The sequence below is a fragment of the Lutra lutra genome, chromosome 2 (assembly GCF_902655055.1).
Source record: "Lutra lutra chromosome 2, mLutLut1.2, whole genome shotgun sequence".
Lineage (NCBI taxonomy): Eukaryota > Metazoa > Chordata > Mammalia > Carnivora > Mustelidae > Lutra > Lutra lutra.
In genome coordinates, this window is record NC_062279.1 from 180,383,945 (window position 1) to 180,403,179 (window position 19,235).

Sequence of the window (19,235 nt, forward strand, 5' to 3'; positions counted from 1 at the left end):
CTGACAGACATTCCACTGGCCAGTACTCTTCAAAGTTATCAAGTTTATGAAACATACAGAAAAATAGAAATTACATCAGATCAGAGGAAAATAAAAAGACACGAGAACAAAATACATTGTATGATCTTTGTCAAAATTCTGAAACAGATAAGAAGACATTAGTGAGGCACCTGCCATATTTTGAATAATGTTTCTAGAGTAGTTAATGGTATTCTTGATATCATTTTCCTGATTTAGTTTAAGATTTCTATGGTTATATAAAATGTTAACATTATGGTTAAAGGGTTTGTGGAAATTCCATGTATGGATACCATTTTATTAAGGCTAAGTGTTACTTTAAAATTAAATAATTAAAATAATCTAAGAAAACAGCAGATTGCATATTAGGAAATTAGATTAGCATAATAAGCCAAATGTTGTAAAACAATGAAATTTAAGAAGATTTTTCAGGGCCCTCAGGCAGCTCAGTCAGCTAAGCAACCAACTCTTGGTTTCCACTCAGGTCATTACCCCAGGGTCTTGGGATGGAGCGTCCCGGCTGGGCTCCCACACTTAGTAGTTTGCTAGTGGATTCTCTCTCTCCCTTCCTCTACCCTGCCCCCATGCATGTGCTCACTCTCTCTTTCTCTCTCTCTCAAATAAATCTTAAAAAAAAGAAAGAAGAAAGTTTTTCAACAGAAAAAATTGACAAAGCCAAATTTTGATTTTATGATAACACTAATAGAATTGAGAAAGTCTTTCAAGATTAATTCATAAATGAAAGAACAGATTACTAATATCAGAAATGATAAAGAGGAAAAAAGTTCAGATACTAAAAACATTAAAAATATCACAAAAGTTATTATGAAACAATTTAAAACTAGCAAATTTGAAAATTTATATTCCTTAAGAGGTTCAGTTTACAAAACTATTAAAGTAATTGAATTGTTAAAAATTCTTCCCCAAATTAGGGACGCCTGGGTGGCTCAGTTGGTTAAGCAGCTGCCTTCGGCTCAGGTCATGATCCCAGCGTCCTGGGATCGAGTCCAGCATCGGGCTCCTTGCTCAGCAGGGAGCCTGCTTCTCCCTCTGCCTCTGCCTGCCATTCTGTCTGCCTGTGCTCGCTCTCTCTCCCTCTCTCTCTGACAAATAAATAAAAAATCATTAAAAAAAAAAATTCTTCCCCAAATTAAACTCTAGGCCAGCATGACTTCATATAATTCTCTAAATATTTAAGGAAGAAATAGCATCCATTTTAGACAAACTCTTTCAAAGATGAAAAGTGAGGGAAAACAGAATTTATTTGTAGAAGTTAGCATGATCTTGGTTCCAACACTGAAAGACATATTACAGGAAGTTAAATAAATCTCTAATGTCCTTCATCAACATAGATGTAAAATTCCAAAACAAAACATTATCAAACTGAATCTAGTGATATTTTTTAAGGTTACTGTATCACAACCAAATGCCATTTATTACAGAAATGAAAATTTGGTTTGAGGTTTAAAAATCAGACACTTACTTACAGAACAAATGGTAAGTAGAATACGGGGTGATATAAAATTGATATGATTATTTTGATAGATGTACAGAAATTATTTGAAACATTAAGGAGGAAAAAAGAACTCCAGCAAAATAAGAAGAGAAAGGATTTACAAAGATTGTCTTAAAAAAAAAAAAGCCTATAGCAATCATACCTAATAGTAAAATATGAATTGCTCTCCCTGATATCAGGAAAACCCAAGACTATTAAAATTTACTCCAGTCTTAGCCAATGCAACATAACATGAAAAAAGTATAATTTTGGAAATAAAATAAAATATTCATTATTTACAAAGAGACACTATTTGCAATGTAGTCATTATTTGTAAGTTATTATCTTTGTAGAAAATCTAGCAAAATATAACAATAAGCAATTAAAAGTGAGAAAAAAATTTCACAAGTTTCCTGTAGACAAAATAAATATGCAAAATAACTTTTCTATATACTGCTAATATAAAATTAGAAAATAAAATTTTAAAAATCTATTTACACTTGCAACACAAATTCCAAATATATAGAATCAAATCTAGTAAAATATATTCAATACTTCTTCACAGGAAACAATAAAAATAAATGCATAAATAAAGAAATATATGATGAATTTGAATATGAATTTAGTGTAGTAAAAATTCAATATGGTAATGATTTCAATTTCCCCATATTTTTTTTTTAAGATTTTATTTATTTATTTGACAGAGAGAGATCACAAGCAGGCAGAGAGGCAGGCAGAGAGAGAGGAGGAAGCAGGCTCCCTGCCGAGCAGAGAGCCCGACGCGGGGCTCGATCCCAGGACCCTGAGATCATGACCTGAGCCGAAGGCAGCGGCTTAACCCACTGAGCCACCCAGGCGCCCCTCTGGAAGTATTTTTTAAATTGACTATATTTTTTAGAGCAGTTTAAGAGTCACAGAAAAATTGAGGGGAACTTGAAAGTAATTGATAAGATACACATTGTATCTATTGAAAAGGAAGATTTGTAACTCATTAAGTGATGTGTAAACTCTGTAAGAACAAGGACTATTTTGTCCTCAGAAACTAGAAATTTCTTTTTTTTTTTTTAAGAGTTTATTTATTTGAGAGAGAGAGAGAGAGAGAGCATGAAAGGGGCGAGGGGCAGAGGGAGAAGCCAGCTCCCTGATGAGCAGAGGGCCCGATGCGGGACTCGATCCCAGGACCCTGAGATCATGACCTGAGCCGAAGGCAGCGGCTTAATCCACTGAGCCACCCAGGCGCCCCTCAATTTCCCCATATTGACCATAGATTTAATGTATTCCCAATGAAAATGTTGGCTGGTTTATATTTTTGTTTGTTTTTAATATCATTAGGGGGACTTAGAAGTTAATTATTATAAAACTTATACATAAATGCAAATGACTAAGAAAAAAAGTAGGATTACCTACACTATTATAGGTTTATAATTAATTAAAACAGTGCTGCATTTGCACAAAATTAGAACCCAACTTACATTTTTTTTTTAAAGATTTTATTTATTTATTTGTCAGAGTGAGCACAGGTAGACAGAGTGGCAGGCAGAGGCAGATGGAGAAGCAGGCTCCCGCTGAGCAAGGAGCCCGATGTGGAACTCGATCCCAGGACGCTGGGATCATGACCTGAGCTGAAGGCAGCAGCTTAACCAACTGAGCCACCCAGGCATCCCCCAACTTACATTTTAAACATTCTTTTTTATGAAATACCACTCAGCTTTTCAGGCAGTTTTATCAAAACTTGGCTGTTGTACCCTCTATTGTAGCAGTTGTAAAATAATAACTTCAGAAATATTTGTATGCCTTTCTTCCCACATCAGACTGAATTTCTCAACAGTGCCAATTAATTATTAAACCTAGCAGTCTCTGACATACATCAGATATTCAAGGAATATGAACTGTATGATTAAAATAATATGAGTAAAGTAGGTTTCCACCAAAATAAGGTCACCAAAATCCCAACATAACTCAAACTTACCTCCTATATCTGGGCGAAGTTTATTGTCATAGCCTTGAAGCAATGAGTTGAGAATTTGTGTTATATCTCCTTCATGAATCCTTGGTGCCAAGACCCAGGTTTTGTTCACTGTTAAATCCTCATCATCTTCGTCATCCACTTTATCAACACTAAATAATTAAAAAAAAATCGAGTGATAGAAAGTTCAACTAAATTCTGTACTGAAAAACACAGTATTAGATAATCATAATTCCTATAATTCCTGTTAGGAAATAGTAAGATGAAAACAGGCATTAATAATATTTAACATTCGGTAAGGCTAATGCTTTCCTCCTATGAACCATCCTATTATAATAATACTCAAAATTAAGAATTCAGTACAAGAAATGAAACACATAATATTGAAATAATAAATTAAATCTTAGCCACCACAGCTGTTATTAAAGGCCATAGAGATTAGGCACTGAAAATGTGAATGGCAGTCTTAGATTTGTACAGTACACACTCTGCACAACTGTATGTGGTGACTCTAAACCACCATACCCCAAAATACAAAAATAAAAGGTAAATAAATACAAGAAAATTTGTAATAACTGGTGAGATATTTAAAAATGCATGTGTAAAAAAGAAGAATAAAGGAAAAAGTATTGAACACATCTATGATTCTTCCTTTCAATTCAGAAGAACTCAGGTATACATTCCAAGAATTTGTCAAAGATTATCTTGTCATCAAATCATGAATGGGTGACTGACCTGCCACATTTATGGAGAGGGGCATGACTATCAGGTTTTATGATTAGAAGTGAGACTTTAGAAATCAAGTAATACCATTGCCTTTATTTTGTAAATGAGAAAACTGAAGACAGTAGAGAACTAGCCAATGCACAAACTCACTTATTAGCAAGGCTGAGAATCAAGTCCTAACTCTCCAGTCAAGTCTTCTCACTATACCGTCGTGTTTAACAAGCATATGGATTCAGCTTAATTCTGCACCGTGGTAGAAAATGCAGCAATATATATATTCATCTACAATTCTTCAAAAATAAAACAAACTCCTCTTCTCTTTATTACTCATAAAGAATGCCATCTTCAAATGAGTATGATCATCCTAGACTGAACATCTAGTACATCTAGTACATCTCAGTCCCCCAGTGAAAAGGGGTCCAAAGACTAAACACTTACATTAGTGAAGTCAGGTAAATCCAAAATATATGAGTTATTTGTATATGTTTCAGAGATAAGCTTCCCTCTAGCAGTAAACATGCAAATTTGATTTAATATCTTGAGTTGATTTTTCTACAGTATCCTTTTAGATTTCTTCTGCTTTGTACATAAAACATCTTAGCTAATGCAGCCCTCACTGTCTTTATCCTTCTTAAATTTTTTTTCCAGGGGCGCCCGGGTGGCTCAATCAGTTAAGCGGCCCACTCTTGATTTTGGCTCAGGTCATGATCTCAGAGTCCTGAAATTGAGTCCTGCTTCAGGCTCCCAGCTTAGAGGGGAGTATCTTAAGGATTCTTTTCCTCTCCTTCTGCCCCTCCCTCCACTCGCATGCCCATGTGCGTGCGCTCTCTCTTAAATAAATAAATAAATCTTTAAAAAATTTTCCAGTTTTATTGAGATATAATTGACATATATTATACTATAAATTTAAGATTTACAACAGAATGATTTGGTATATACACATATTGCAAATCCACCCTTTTATCCTTAAGGAGTACAAATTAATATTTTTTTTTTATTTTTTTAAAGATTTTATTTATTTATTTGATAGAGAGATCACAAGCAGGCAGAGAGGCAGGCAGAGAGAGAGGAGGAAGCAGGCTCCCTGCTGAGCAGAGAGCCCGATGCGGGGCTTGATCCCAGGACTCTGAGATCATGACCTGAGCCGAAGGCAGCGGCTTAACCCACTGAGCCACCCAGGTGCCCCACAAATTAATATTATAAATTAAATCTTCACCTTTAAAGTATTTGCTACCTCATTTTTCTCCATAGTAATTCTATGGATAGTTATTATCAACAGATAGTGGGGTGGGCTATTATTCTCGATATTTCTACTCTCCTTCTTGTCAGAGAATTATACTTTTCACTCCACTGACTTCTGACTTGGTCATGTGACCTGAAATGTTCCTTCCTTGCTGGAGGATTATACTTCCCTGTTCTGTTGAACTCAGGTGTGGCCCTGTGATTTGCTTTGGCTAACGGAGTATGTGTGACATGCATCACTACTAAGCAGAAGGTTTAATGGCAGTGCACAGTTCACCGTATCATTCTCGTGCTTCTGCCAAAAGACCAGCCTTCATAAAGGTTTCACCATTACTTCACTCCCAGAGTGAAGACAACATGGACAGAGCCACAGTTGACCCACAAGGGACACGTAGCCTGAATGAGAAATCAGCATTCAGTGTCATAAGCCACTGAGATTTGAGGGTAGTGTACTACCACAGTATACAACTTAAATTCATGTGTGAACACTTATGGTACATTAAGTTAACAGGTTTTTAATGAAGAGCTTATTTATATTAATTGTCCTGCCATATTTAACTTTAAAAAGTATATAGCATAGAAATATAGTTGTATGATTTATTTAAAATAATTTATTTCCTACAATAAAATACATACATACACATACATGCATTCATTCATAAACTAAAGCACTGAAAATACTGAAGTATAAAGAGTCCCTGCTGGAATGTCCTCCAGGAAAGTTATCTTATCTAATTAGAATTGCTAAGACACTGGCAACAGCCCAAATTTTAGAGCATCCATTTAGCTTTAAATCCCAGTTTTATAGAATGAAACATCTGGTGGTTAGAGGCAGGCCAGTGCACATATAAGCAGTGATCTTTCTTTGAAACATGATTGTAGTCAAATGGAAGTTTCCAGGGAAAAAAATAAAAAGCTTTTTCTATTTTTTAACAGTAGCAACATCCTGATAATCCAAAAGCGCATGCTCATAGTGATTTATATTTCCCTTTTCCCAGCTAGCTCAGAGGTTAAGATGAGGATCTCAGTGCTACCACAAAGCTAACTGTCCTCATTTTTGGCAAAAATAGAAAGGAAATTTCATTATAGTTAATTTTTTCTGCATCTTCCCTCCAAGCTTTCCAAATTACCTTCAGAATATTCATTAATTACATTAAGATCTTATTGGTATTATTTTGGTGATGAAAAAGTACTTGTAATTTAAAAATAATTCACATAGTTTATCTGATGTCTTAATATCTCTTTTACAGGCTGGAAGACTCTTGTAATGTTTATATACATTGAGTGACCATTCATTTGGGGGAAAGAAGTATGATTCTTATGTAACACTGAGACTTTCTTTACTCATGCTCAAGGACTTCTTTTAAATAACTTGAATAAATATAATTTTACAATTAATGGAAATGCATTTAGACCCCTGAGTATAAAATTTTAGTAACTGTTATTTTAAAGATTGATATTTTTTATTGTTACTAACAAAAGCTCAGTGCTTATACGGCACCATTAATTTCTTACCATGTCTCAGGAATTATGTGCTACATTCTTTCCACATTTTATTTCATTTAATCTAGAGTAATCTCATGAAATAAATATTAATATTTCTACTTTACAGATGAGAAAAAATAGATTTATAGGGTTTCCAGGACATACCCTATTAAATAACAGAACAGGGAAGATTAACTTAATTTGAAGGCTGTTTTCTCTCTCTCACATTTTTTGTTTTGTTTTTTTGGGGGGGTGTTTCCATAGTATTATCTCATTTTATCTTTAATAAAAAATCCAGGTGGTTGGACTTGGACTGTGAGTTTTCCAATTCATAAGAATGCAGCAAAACTTACGGTAGGTAATTAGTACATTTGGATTGTGCGTGGATAGGATGCTAATCTCCATCCTTGAATTCCAAAAGGTTGGAATAATAATTTCGGGGAATCACACACACATTCTCTGATGAAAAAGACTTAATAACATGTGTGTTTAACTTTCAATCCAATGTTTTAATTCATTTATAAGGGTAATATCATGTACCACAAAGACAAAGTTGTATTCCACATCTAAATTACCTTATTTTCTAATAAAGGAGAAAACTATTTAAACAAATGATATAGAAAACCATCATATGCGGGACATCTGGGTGGCTCAGTTGTTAAGCATCTGCCTTAGGCTCAGGTCATGATCCCAGGGTCCTGGGATCGAGTCCTGGAGTCCTGCATCTGGCTCCCTGCTCAATGGGAAGCCTGCTTCTCCCTCTCTCACTCCCCCTGCTTGTGTTCCCTCTTTTGCTGTGTCCATCTCTGTCAAATAAATAAATAAAATCCTAAAAAAAAAAAAAGAAAACCATCATATGCAAAGATGTTTATTACAGTATTATCTATGATAGCATAAATTTTAAATACTAAAAGTATGTTTAAGTAAATAATTATGTAACCCTATGATTTATGGATGTATCTGTTTAACTGACTTTGTGAATATCTACAAAAATAGAAAATTACTTTCATATTTTAAAGTTATATGAAAAATAACATACAACAATTTGTTTTTACCAAAACCTACATGTAAAATGGCTGAAGATTTAATGGAAAAGTGGCATAATGAGTACACTAAGAATTCTACACTAGCAGAGCTGCAGAAAATTGAATTTTGTCTATATGCTAATATGTGCTAGAATCTTTTTGTAGAACTTTATAATATAAATACATGAAAAGGAGGTAATTTGTCATTAATGTCTACCTAAAAATGAGTTGGCTTTTCTTATAAATCAGATAGTATTTTGAAATACATTTCTTTTTTTTAAGATTTTATTTGTTTATTGGACAGAGAGAGACACAGTGAGAGAGAGAACACAAGCAGGGGGAGTGGGAGAGGGAGAAGCAGCTCCTCGCTGAGCAGAGAGCCCAATGAGGGGCTTGATCCGAGGACCCTGGGATCACGACCTGAGCCCAAAGGCAGACGCCTAATGACTAAGCCACCCAGGCACCCCTGAAATACATTTCTAATCATAAAATTAAATAATTAAATAGAGCCTTTTATGGAGAGAAGCAGAGCTTGATGCTCTGTTAAGAAAACAACAGTGACAGCCCTGAAAATTCGCTACTCAGTTCTTTCATGGGAACAGAGTTAACGGATATCCCAGCTGCAGACTCTCCAGACCCGACCTGCATGGGCACCAGACCCAAGTTTCCCCCAGCAGCTTTCAGCAATAACTGACCATAGAAGCAGTCCTAGTACCTGTCCATTCCTGCAGGACTAGGGGCTTCTCTATAGGACAACTCCTATTAGACAACTCTCACTGGCCTGGTCAAAACTTTATTGGAAGTGCCCAGGAGTCTGAGACTCCTCTGACACAAACTGCTCCCCCAACCCCCTAATCACCGCAGAGGTGTCAGACCACTACTATCTGAGGCCCATCTCAGCTTACTTCCACTTCCTCCTATTTATCTTACACAGCATTTCTCTGAAAAATCTCTTCCACGTCTAACTCATCTTGGCATCTGCTTCTTCAACATTTCTGCTTCTCACGCTTTTTTAACTGACAGTACTAATTATTTACTAAAGAAAATTTTTGAGTCACCTACACCAATGTTGGTTTGTCTTTTTTTGCCTAAGCTATTTTAAGACATGACACAAATCAATCTGTTTATATAAGTTATTGTATGTGAAAAATTACTTTAATGAACGTATCACTGTTCTTAATAAAACAAGCAAAAGTTTTTAACTAGTAATAACAAACATAGGCTAAGTAAAACAAGGTATGTTATACCATATAATTATGAAGAGAATTCATCTTTATAGCTAGAGAAAAATCATATAAGTCTATATAGCAAGTCAATCAATTAATATAAACTATCTTTCATAAAAAAGCTTAACAATCATCAGGGTTTGCCCCGGATGGCTTTGGTTTACACCTGTTGTCCTAGAACAATAATAGCACCCTCTTTCACTCACAAAATGGCCTCATTTGGAAGATAAATTATATAGCCATCCTTTATATAGTTCATATAGAGGTGACTGCAAATGTCCTGGTTCTGACACCTGGGGAAAACTCTTCCATTAATCTGTTTAAATGATGGAGAAGAAACTCCAAAGCCGGGCCTCATTTATGAGCTGTTGCTCATAACAGATTAGCATTTATTTATAAATATCAGATATATTTCTATAAGCATAAGTCAAGCTACAGGTTCCAGAAGAGAAACATACCCCTTTTAATGTTTCTGAGTAGAAGATATCCTAATGCCAAAGCCTACAGGAGCTAGCTTTTAAAGAGTAGTTAGAGGTATTGATTTTAGATCTGAAATTAAAAGATGAGAAAAACACAGTAAAGAATACAAAAGAGAATTTTGTTTTCTTTTTTCCTTTAATTTCTAGTTGCTAAATTCTTTTGTACAGAGCTTCTTTCTATAGTTGTAGCTCTGAATCATTTTTATTATTTGTAAAAGTTAGTAGGGAAGCAAAAGAAGTAAAAGCATGATAGGGTTATAGATCTGAACTTTCAGAGTTTTAGAGAGATGAAATGATAGTCCACTCAATTGGATGATTTTTTTTTTTTTTTTTTTTTTGGCACAGTGGAATACAGGATCCATCAATTAACACACATAGAGGCAAATACTTAGGAAATTCGAGGAAGGAAGAGGGAGCCTAGCCCCAAATATTAAGTAATTGTGTTCCACTTTGTGTTTCCAAAATGTCCAGGGCTTACCTCTCCCATGAAACTGATCACATTGTATCTTAATTAACTACCTTATTTATTTATGACCTTCTCTAAGCTCTTTGAAAACAAGGGTTAAGGTTTTCAGTGTGGTATCATTGATACATAGCCCAATGGCTAACACATAGTAGGTGTCCAATAAAAATATTCATTGAATAAATGGAAAGAATATTAGATCTCATCTTGCTATTTGCAGCTAAAATTACAGTGAATCAAGGAAATAAACAACTAAAAACTGTAACTGTTGGCCTTAATAGGAGAATTTATTATTATAGGTAATCTCATATAAAATTAATTAAAAAAACAAAGTACCTTTCTGAAACCAGCACCAACCCCTCATAAATAAAAACAAATTTTTTTTCACAGTAACAATACAGTTTATACAATTACTAAGAGGAAATGTAATAAGGTAGGTATAAGTTTTATGTGAAAAAAAAAAAGAATAAGAAAAACAGAAAAAAAAGGCAAAGTAAACATTTTGGCTATAAAACAAGATTGTTAATATATTTTCCCCAAATTAGCTTATAGAATTAATTAAGTTTTAATTTGAATCCCATAGTTCAGACGTTAGAGGTTAAAATCATTATAAGTAAGTACAAGAATCAATACAGGAGTTTACAGAAATTAATGAAAAAGGGAATTGTTAGGTGAAATTTTCCCTGCCAGAATTTAAAAAAAAAACGCACATTTTTTAGAGAAGAGAAAATAAACCATAATTTTCATTAAGTCTATTAAAATGATGACTGGGTTGAAAGTATATTAAAATAAACACTGAATTCTCTATTGTTCCAATTTATATATATAGATCTTGACAGAACATAAATTAGTCTTAGAAACAATATAATTCTTCATGATATTCATATTCTCTAAGCCTTCGATGCTCTTATGCATCAGATAAATTCTATAAGTGGGCTAAAAACTTTGCAAAGTGGAGGCTGATTAAATTAGAACACATATTAAAAGATCTTAAAATTAAGTTGAAGAAGGAAATGGCAATTAGTTCCTTTGAATGCAGAAAAATTACTTTTTTTCCTAAATCTTGGGATTACAAAATGAGAGATTAAAATATTTTCACTGACATAAGGATACCTTCAGACCCATTCACTTAAAAAGAAGAGAATCCAAATGCATAGAACAAAAACAGCAAAACTATCTTTCTAGTCATTCCAGGTGTGACAGTTTGAAGGTTTTTCAAAAAGAACTCTGACTAAGGAAATGACAGACACAAACATACACTCATAAACCACCTGCACAGAGCAACAAATTAGTTTATAGAACATACATGTCAGAGTAACACTTAAATTTAATCTAGCCAATATGGTTACTTTGTTCTAGTCAATATGGCTATTTTGTGGAAAAGACAATCTTTACACAAAACACTCTTCTTCATTTGTTGTAAGATTATTTTGATAATTATACATATCTAGGATGAGTGAGAGTTGAGTAATGTCCCTGTGGTTAAGCAATTCACAAACTGTGCAACCACAAGTAATAGTCCTAGAAATCTACTCAAATATTAACTTGTCCAGAATCTGATTCTAGCAGTCTTAAAGCTACCTGGAGAACCAAATCACACCCTGATCATACCAATATTAAACTATTTATATTAGATTAACTATATTCCAATCATAGACTTTCTGAAATGCCCAGGTAGCTGCAGGTTAGAGTGCTTCTCTGTCCTTAATGCCTAGCACAATCTCTACTACTGTGTTACTCAATGTATTTGTCTAAAAATAAGGAGAAAGTTTAAATCTCCAAATACATTTTATCCGGGAGGAAATGGATTCCTACAGTTTGGAAGTTCACTATTAAACTAAATGATACAGGCTACAACAGGATGTTACTATTTTATTTATTTTTTTAAGATTTTACTTATTTATTTCAGAGAGAATGAGCATGTGAGAGAGAGAACATGGAGTGAAGGGCAGAGAGAGAAGCAGACTCCCCACTGAGCAGGGAGTCCCATGTAGGACTGAATCTCTGGGACACCAAGATCATGACTGGAGCCAAAAGCAGACAGCCAACAAACTGAGCTACCCAGGCACCCAGGATGTTGCTATTTTAATGCCACAGGTTAGATGACCAGAGTAAAGGATCTCTCAGAAGATGTAGGAATACAGTTTTCACTTTTAAAAGACCTATTAAACTGTGAGACTATACCACTGGCCACAGACTAGTAACGTTCTCTCTGTCTCCAATCTCTTGGTCTCTCCTTCACTAATACTGATCCATGACAGCTGACCGCATTCAGTCTTTCCCCAGAGTTGCAACTGACACCAGCTTCCTTGTTATCTCCATTATAGCTCATCTAGAATTCTGAATAGCAAATATAGCATTTTATCACCAACATAAACTACTAGAGTTCAGATTCTCTGGGGACAGGATTCTGTCTTCTTTGTCCTGTTCATCTAGCATATATTCTTACATATATGCCCCGTATTCAGGATACACACACTATTAGGGAAGGATTCTGTCTTACTTACCACTGCATCTCCAGTCATTAGAACTCTGCTTAACACAGAGTAGGCACTGAGTAAATATTTGTTGAATGAATGCTAATGCTCAGTAAATGTTTACTGAGCAAATTAATAGCTAAGACTATTTCCTGAAACATGAGGCTTCAGTTGGTTAAACTATTATAGTACAAATAGAATTAGATTCTGAGATATTTAAAAATAGAAAGACATAAATTTCATCTGCCTCCCACAGAGTACAAGAACTCTAACAAGCTTCTGCTTGAAGAAGTCTAGTGATAAGACATCCATTATTTTGTTAAAGGCCTTTAGTGTTGAAAGAAAATCTGCCTCCCCATAGCTTTCCCTACTCGCTTATGGTTTGTTTGCTATACCTATGTGTAATAAATTCAACCATGATTTTATATAGCATCTTTAAAAATAAGTTGCTATCTGAGTCCTCAAAAAAAAAACCTTATCTGAATTCCAAATTATTCCTTTTAACTCTTTAACCTATGATATTCCTTCTAGATCAAGTGTTCCACTTTGTTGAAGTTTTTCCTAAAATAATTAATCTAGCACTACACATAATATTCCAGATTACGTGATAGGTACACAGTAGATTTTTATACTTACTATGCTTCTACCAATGACATTGTCTGTTCTTTCCTTTCCTTACTCCTAACATCCCTCTTTTCCTTTTTTTCTCATTCATCCATAGTCATGTTATTTGCTATAACTTATATTGCATTTGTAATCTGAGAAGTGTGAAAGAATGCAGGCTCTGGGCATAAAACACATGGACTTGAGTCTTGGATTCAGCATTTAGCAGCAATAAGCATGTTCCCAAAAATTGCTGTGCCCCAGCTTTCCCATCTGCAAAATAGGGAGAAGAACAGTATCTGAGCAGTATTATCCCTTCATACTTGACTGGTTACTTGACTGAGTATAACGTTCTAGGTTGAACATTTATCTTTATAATTTTGGAAACATTTCCCCCATAGTCTTCTGGTACTGTGATGAGAAATCTCATGGCTCTCTAATTTTCTTTCCTTGATTGAGATCTTTTCTAACAGCCTTGGAGTTCTGAGTGTATGTTTCCTTACTGTGACTACAAGATGTTTTGGTTTGAGTAATACCATAATCTAGGCCTTGGCAGTGAGTATAAACTACATATAGGTAGTACTCATGTCTAGTCTATTTGCCACTGTAAACCTAGCGTGTTGCGCTGTGTATGGCACGTAACAGGCATTCAAGAAATATTTGTTGATTAAAAGAATGAATGAGGGGCGCCTGGGTGGCTCAGTGGGTTAAGCCTCTGCCTTCGGCTCAGGTCGTGGTCTCAGGGTCCTGGGATCGAGCCCCACATCGGGCTCTCTGCTCAGCAGAGAGCCTGCTTCCCTTCCTCTCTCTCTCTGCCTGCCTCTCTGCCTACTTGTGATCTCTGTCTGTCAAATAAATAAATAAAATCTTTAAAAAATTAAAAGAATGAATGATCTCTCTGGAACCCAAAACATATCTAATAATGCATAAGGATTCAAGGACTTTACTGCAATTGAGACAACTTTAACCAGTATAAATAATACTAGAATCACTGTAATTCTCAGAATATCTGTTGTTGTATCTTTTCAGGTAAAATTTTAAGTGCTATGTACTTGGCACAAATTTTCTCTCTTGGTCTTGAAGCAAGCTAGAAAGGAGAATGTCATTTCCATTTTCACAAATGAGAACTCTCTGCCTCAAAGATCTTCCTGAAATCACCCTAGAGGGAAATGGTGGAGCTAAAACCGGAATTTACATTCTAATGGCCAAGTCCAGGATTCTCAATTGGTACCTTGTGTATATGTGAATTATCCCCCTGAGGCCCATACATTTAATTTATGCCCACCTTTCCTCTTTCTCTCATGATAGTCATTTATCATATTTTGATAATATCTCAAGAGCCTTTTTTCCCCACTTTTCCACCTTGCCTTGTCTCCTCTCCTTTGGGACCCTGCCATCATTAATATTTTCTTAGACAAATTCTAATCACCTTTATACAACTATAAAATATTAGATTAGTCTATTTCATGATTGAATGAAAAGTCTAACATTTGCTTTTGTTGCTTAGGCAGAGGTATGTCTGATAGTATATAATGAAACAAAATAGAAGAGGGATATAGCTAAAAGACTCTATACAAAGGAGATTTTTCTATTATAGTATTTGCATTTTAGTTCCAAAAGAATTTTGTCTATTGGTTCTTTGAATATTTTATTGTCATGGAACATCATTATTCAGTAATTTTGTCCTCAAGTTTGCATCAGTATTTTATTAGAAAATTAAGTCAAAACTCTAAATGCCTAAAGAAAAATCATTCACTACCACCTCCACAAAATACATTACTGAAATTACTTGAAAATAATACATTTTATAAAGGAAGTGTATTTGAATATTTTCATTTGGGCAACTGACTGTTAAATTGTATGATTATTGACTCATGAAATTGTTTGGAAAAAACAAGTTATTTTCCCTGGGCTCTCTCAAATATAACTGCTTTAGTCAAAGCTTATCATAAATTACTTCTTAGAACAACTAAAGCCTCCAAGCACTTTTTCAACTCTCCTTAAAAATCTGATTAGAATTAGATTTTTCCAACATTATAAATAAGTCAAAACTAGCTAAGAAATTTTAACCAACTTCTCAAGATGCCATGGAGCCTCACGGAGAATGAAACACAGGAACCATGAGTACAGCTTTCAGTTACAACAATAGGATAGGCTTTCATACTTCAGCAATATAAAAATCAATAGTGTCTCTCCTTTATGCATTTGATGGAAACTAATGAGGAAACAAGCTATTGTCTCTGATTAAATATAAGAAATAACAAATTCCAGTTTGGTAAATTTCCAAATAGGTGACTTTGAATATTTATTTTAGAAACCAACATAAGACAACAAAATTCTTATATACAGAACCATTTATGATTTGGCCTTTAAAAGAAAGGCCCTCCCAAATAAGAAAGGGAGATGAAAATATAAATGTAACTGGTTTATACACCAGTTATCTCCAGCTAAATATTAATAGGGTAAGAACTTCACCACAACTGTAGCTACTTTAAAGTGAAGATATAAACTCTCATCATGGAGGCCCTGACAGCTAATTATAACAGAAACATATAGATTTACTTTTGAATATTCTTTTTTTTTTTAATTTTTTTGACAGAGACAGATCAGAAGTAGGCAGAGAGGAAGGCAGAGAGAGGAGGAAGCAGGCTCCCCGCTGAGCAGAGAGCCCGATGTGGGACTTGATCCCAGGACCCTGAGATCATGACCTGAGCTGAAGGCAGAGGCTTTAACCCACTGAGCCACCCAGGCGCCCTTTGAATATTCTTTTATTGATTGGCCAGAATAATCCAAATTACTTACACTATTATGATAAAATCAATTATTTATCTATTTTAACTGCATAACACTTCTCTCTCACTAACTCTTCCATATGGTGAAAAAAAAAAAGTACATGGAATTCCAATTATATTTTACTCTTTAAAACTGCAAAGAAAAACCAATAGAGCAACCATTGAGTTGTTTTATGTTTTAGTTCAAATCTAAAACATATTGATAATGAAAACTTGTAGAAATCACAAATGATCTACTGCCCTTCATTTCCTAGATGAATTAAGTATTTAAAGAAGGTAAGGAGTCTTGACACAGATCATGTCTCCAGACTTCCAGAACCCATCTGTGTCAGCTATACTACATAACTACCTCTGAACAGCTTGAAGAGAGTTCTGGAGCCAATTATGAAAATTGTAATGTAAATATCCTCAAAAACAAAAGATGTTATGCCTTTTATTATTTCTTTAGATGCTTTGTTTTAGATATTTCAATGATCAGCTTGTTTATTAGGTTCCAAGGAAAACTTGCAGTTATAATGGCAAAGGAGCATACAGGTTGTTATTTCAGAAACCCACTGGGTAAATCTGTTTTTATGAGAATACAGATTCATTTGTAATATTATGAAGATGCATGAAAACACTGATACATGATCAGCCAAAATATCTTCTATAATTTTATAATATATTCAAAGAAATAAGTGATTATTATATGACTTATATGCAAGAAATAATTAGTCAGTAGTATGTTTGTGTCCATGCAGAATAAATTTAAGTTTCTAGGGAGAAAGGTAAATAAACTAAAACTGTAATACTTTAAAAAATCATATGTCAAACATTTTCTGGCAAGTCTAATATTGCTTAGCATACTTTAATCCATTCTCTGTTTTTGGAGAGAAGATATAGTTGTTCTATCTGCTGATAATGACAAAAATATTCACTCTAAATATATAGTAAAATTAATCATAATAATTTTGTTTTAGTAATGATGCAAGTAGTTATAAAGACATGTTTTCATCTGCATAGTGGTTGCATTTTACTCTTGAGTTCTAAACAGTATCACATAATACAATAATATAATGTTAAATGTGCATTCATATAAAACACAGTTACATGATATGAATAGTATGTCCAAGACCATAATAGAGTCTGTGTCTTAATATATTTTAACTCCTTTCAACCACTACTCTTATATCCAGGTGCAATACCTGGGCATTTTATTTTTCTGTCAGAATGATTTCAAAGTTTTATTGGAAGATATTACAGCCAAAGGAGCCCAGATCCTGTTCCTGTTAAACTGGAGGCTTGGGGTTGCTAATGTCTCTCTCTTTGTCTCTCTGTCTCTCTTTCTCTGTCAAACACACACACGCACACACACACACACACACACACACACACTCACACACACACACACACACATTCAAAAATTATACAGATAGCTCAATAAAATATACATGTCATCTCTAACATAAATATAACACCCTCTTAACCCTGGTTTTTAAACCATATTTATAAGCTCTCTCCATATGTAACTTTGGGTTTTTCCAGAAGAGCAAAATAATAATAATAATAAAGGGGAAAAAAGCAATATATACTTATAGAAAAGCATCATACATACCATGTTGTGTAACAAGTCTCTAAAATAACTTTCTCTTTAAAATGCAGAATTATCCAGAAAGTTCATCAATGACATTCATTGACTAAATTTAGTACCAAAATCATTTCTACTCCCCCTCCTAGGAACTGAACCTTTACTAGTTTCCACTGTGCCAAGTCAAACAAGCCAAAACAAAACAAAACAAAACAAATCCAAAACTGAACTGCCTCCCATGCTTTCACACTTAGGCTCATCTCATCCTATCTGAAAATAAATGTATCTAACCAGAAAATAAAACGATGGTAAAATATTGCGCTTGTGCCCAGAGAAATGCAAATTACTTAACTTAGAATGATTTCCAAAAGAAAAAGAAATGAGGGGGAAGGGGGTTGATCCCAAAGAATAGTTTTAAGTCCTTGAATTTACTCACCAGTTTCCCAGATGCAGGGTCAGTAACAAGAACATGAGCCTCACCACTCTACTTTGACTCCACAGAAGAAAAGGAGAGAAGAGAAAAGCTTTCCAAGAACCCATCAGGATCGCTTTCTCCGCTCAGTTCTCCAAGCTAGGACTTTTTCTCCCACCTCAGCACCATCCAGGAGAGTACGGTGGGGATGAGTGTGGCAGGGCAGTACACCTCCCAGCCAGGTAGGATGCGACTCCCAGCGGAATTGAGCCGGGGAGCCAATCAGACACACAGGATGCTGGCATAAATTGTCTGAAAAAGAGTTGGACCAATCTACGGCCCAAAGAGGCGGGGCTTCTCCTACTAGAAACCGAGCCCAGTGGGGAAAAGGGCTCCGTTTTTCCCAAAAGAAAAACAAACCTCTTCTTTCTCTCAGCCTCAGAGAAACGTTTGCGTGGCCTTGACAGATTCCCTCCCTGGGGAGAGAAGCTCCCTTCTTCCCCCTGGCCTTCCCTCCTGCCTGACACTATTTCGGGGGCCACTGCCTCTTTTTCTCCCGTTTGAATTCTGAGTCTGCCTTCCCAGAGAGACGCGTGGCAAGCTTACACAGTACCTAATCCGTTTTCCCCAGGCTCACGATGGTTCTGCTAATTTTTGTTAATTATCGTTGTTAATTGTGAGTGTTGGGCGTTGTCTCATTTCGCTTTGCAGTCCCAGCACCTGGCACAGTGCCCGGCACAAATGAGCTCTCAGGAGATGCTGAATATCTAATTGAATGAATGAATGAGCGGGCTCGGTGCATTCCTGATAATCACGTTTCCACCCCCCTTCCGCTGCCTTTATGAGTGAAAAGATTGGCAGTCTCCTCTCTCAGGGCACTAAATCATGCTCCGGAATAATGCCTGGCAAGAACTATCTCATTTTACAGAAACAGAAAGAAAAAATTCTATTTTAAAATGGTCCTCTTAGCCACAGGAGCTGAGACCTATTACATGGGTAATCCTTGGTCTCTGCTCCCTCCCCAGTTGCCTTCCCGTTTGTTGAGCTCCCTTGTTTGGTACCTAACTTCAGAGGCTCTGCTTTGAGTTTGCAGCAGAGCCCAACAGTTGCCATGGCAACCAGAAGCCTCTGGCAGCTTGAACAACTGTAGAGGCAAGACAGTGGTGGTGCTGGTTGTAGAAACAGGCTGTCTCTGCCCAGCCATCTTCTGCCTTTATGCCTTCCTCAATCCCTGCTTCCCACTGAAGCCACCTGGAAGT

General features: G+C 35.4%; 1 protein-coding gene and 1 long non-coding RNA gene across 2 annotated transcripts in view; one reads left to right on the plus strand and one right to left on the minus strand.

The window, feature by feature from the left end:
- Positions 1-19,040, minus strand: part of GABRG1 (gamma-aminobutyric acid type A receptor subunit gamma1) — a 71,170-nt gene extending 52,130 nt beyond the window's left edge. Inside the window, exons 1-3 of the mRNA XM_047719211.1 lie at positions 18,969-19,040; positions 18,001-18,309; positions 3,483-3,631 (exon numbers count right to left, since the gene is read on the minus strand). Of these exons, the coding sequence (XP_047575167.1) occupies positions 3,483-3,631; positions 18,001-18,104 (253 nt within the window). The 5' untranslated portion in view covers positions 18,105-18,309; positions 18,969-19,040. The remainder of the gene's footprint in view (positions 1-3,482; positions 3,632-18,000; positions 18,310-18,968) is intronic.
- An 87-nt stretch (positions 19,041-19,127) lies between these two features.
- The window catches only part of LOC125093689 (uncharacterized), a 33,354-nt gene continuing 33,246 nt past the window's right edge, over positions 19,128-19,235 (plus strand). Inside the window, exon 1 of the long non-coding RNA XR_007125319.1 lies at positions 19,128-19,233. This is a non-coding gene — a long non-coding RNA (uncharacterized LOC125093689). The remainder of the gene's footprint in view (positions 19,234-19,235) is intronic.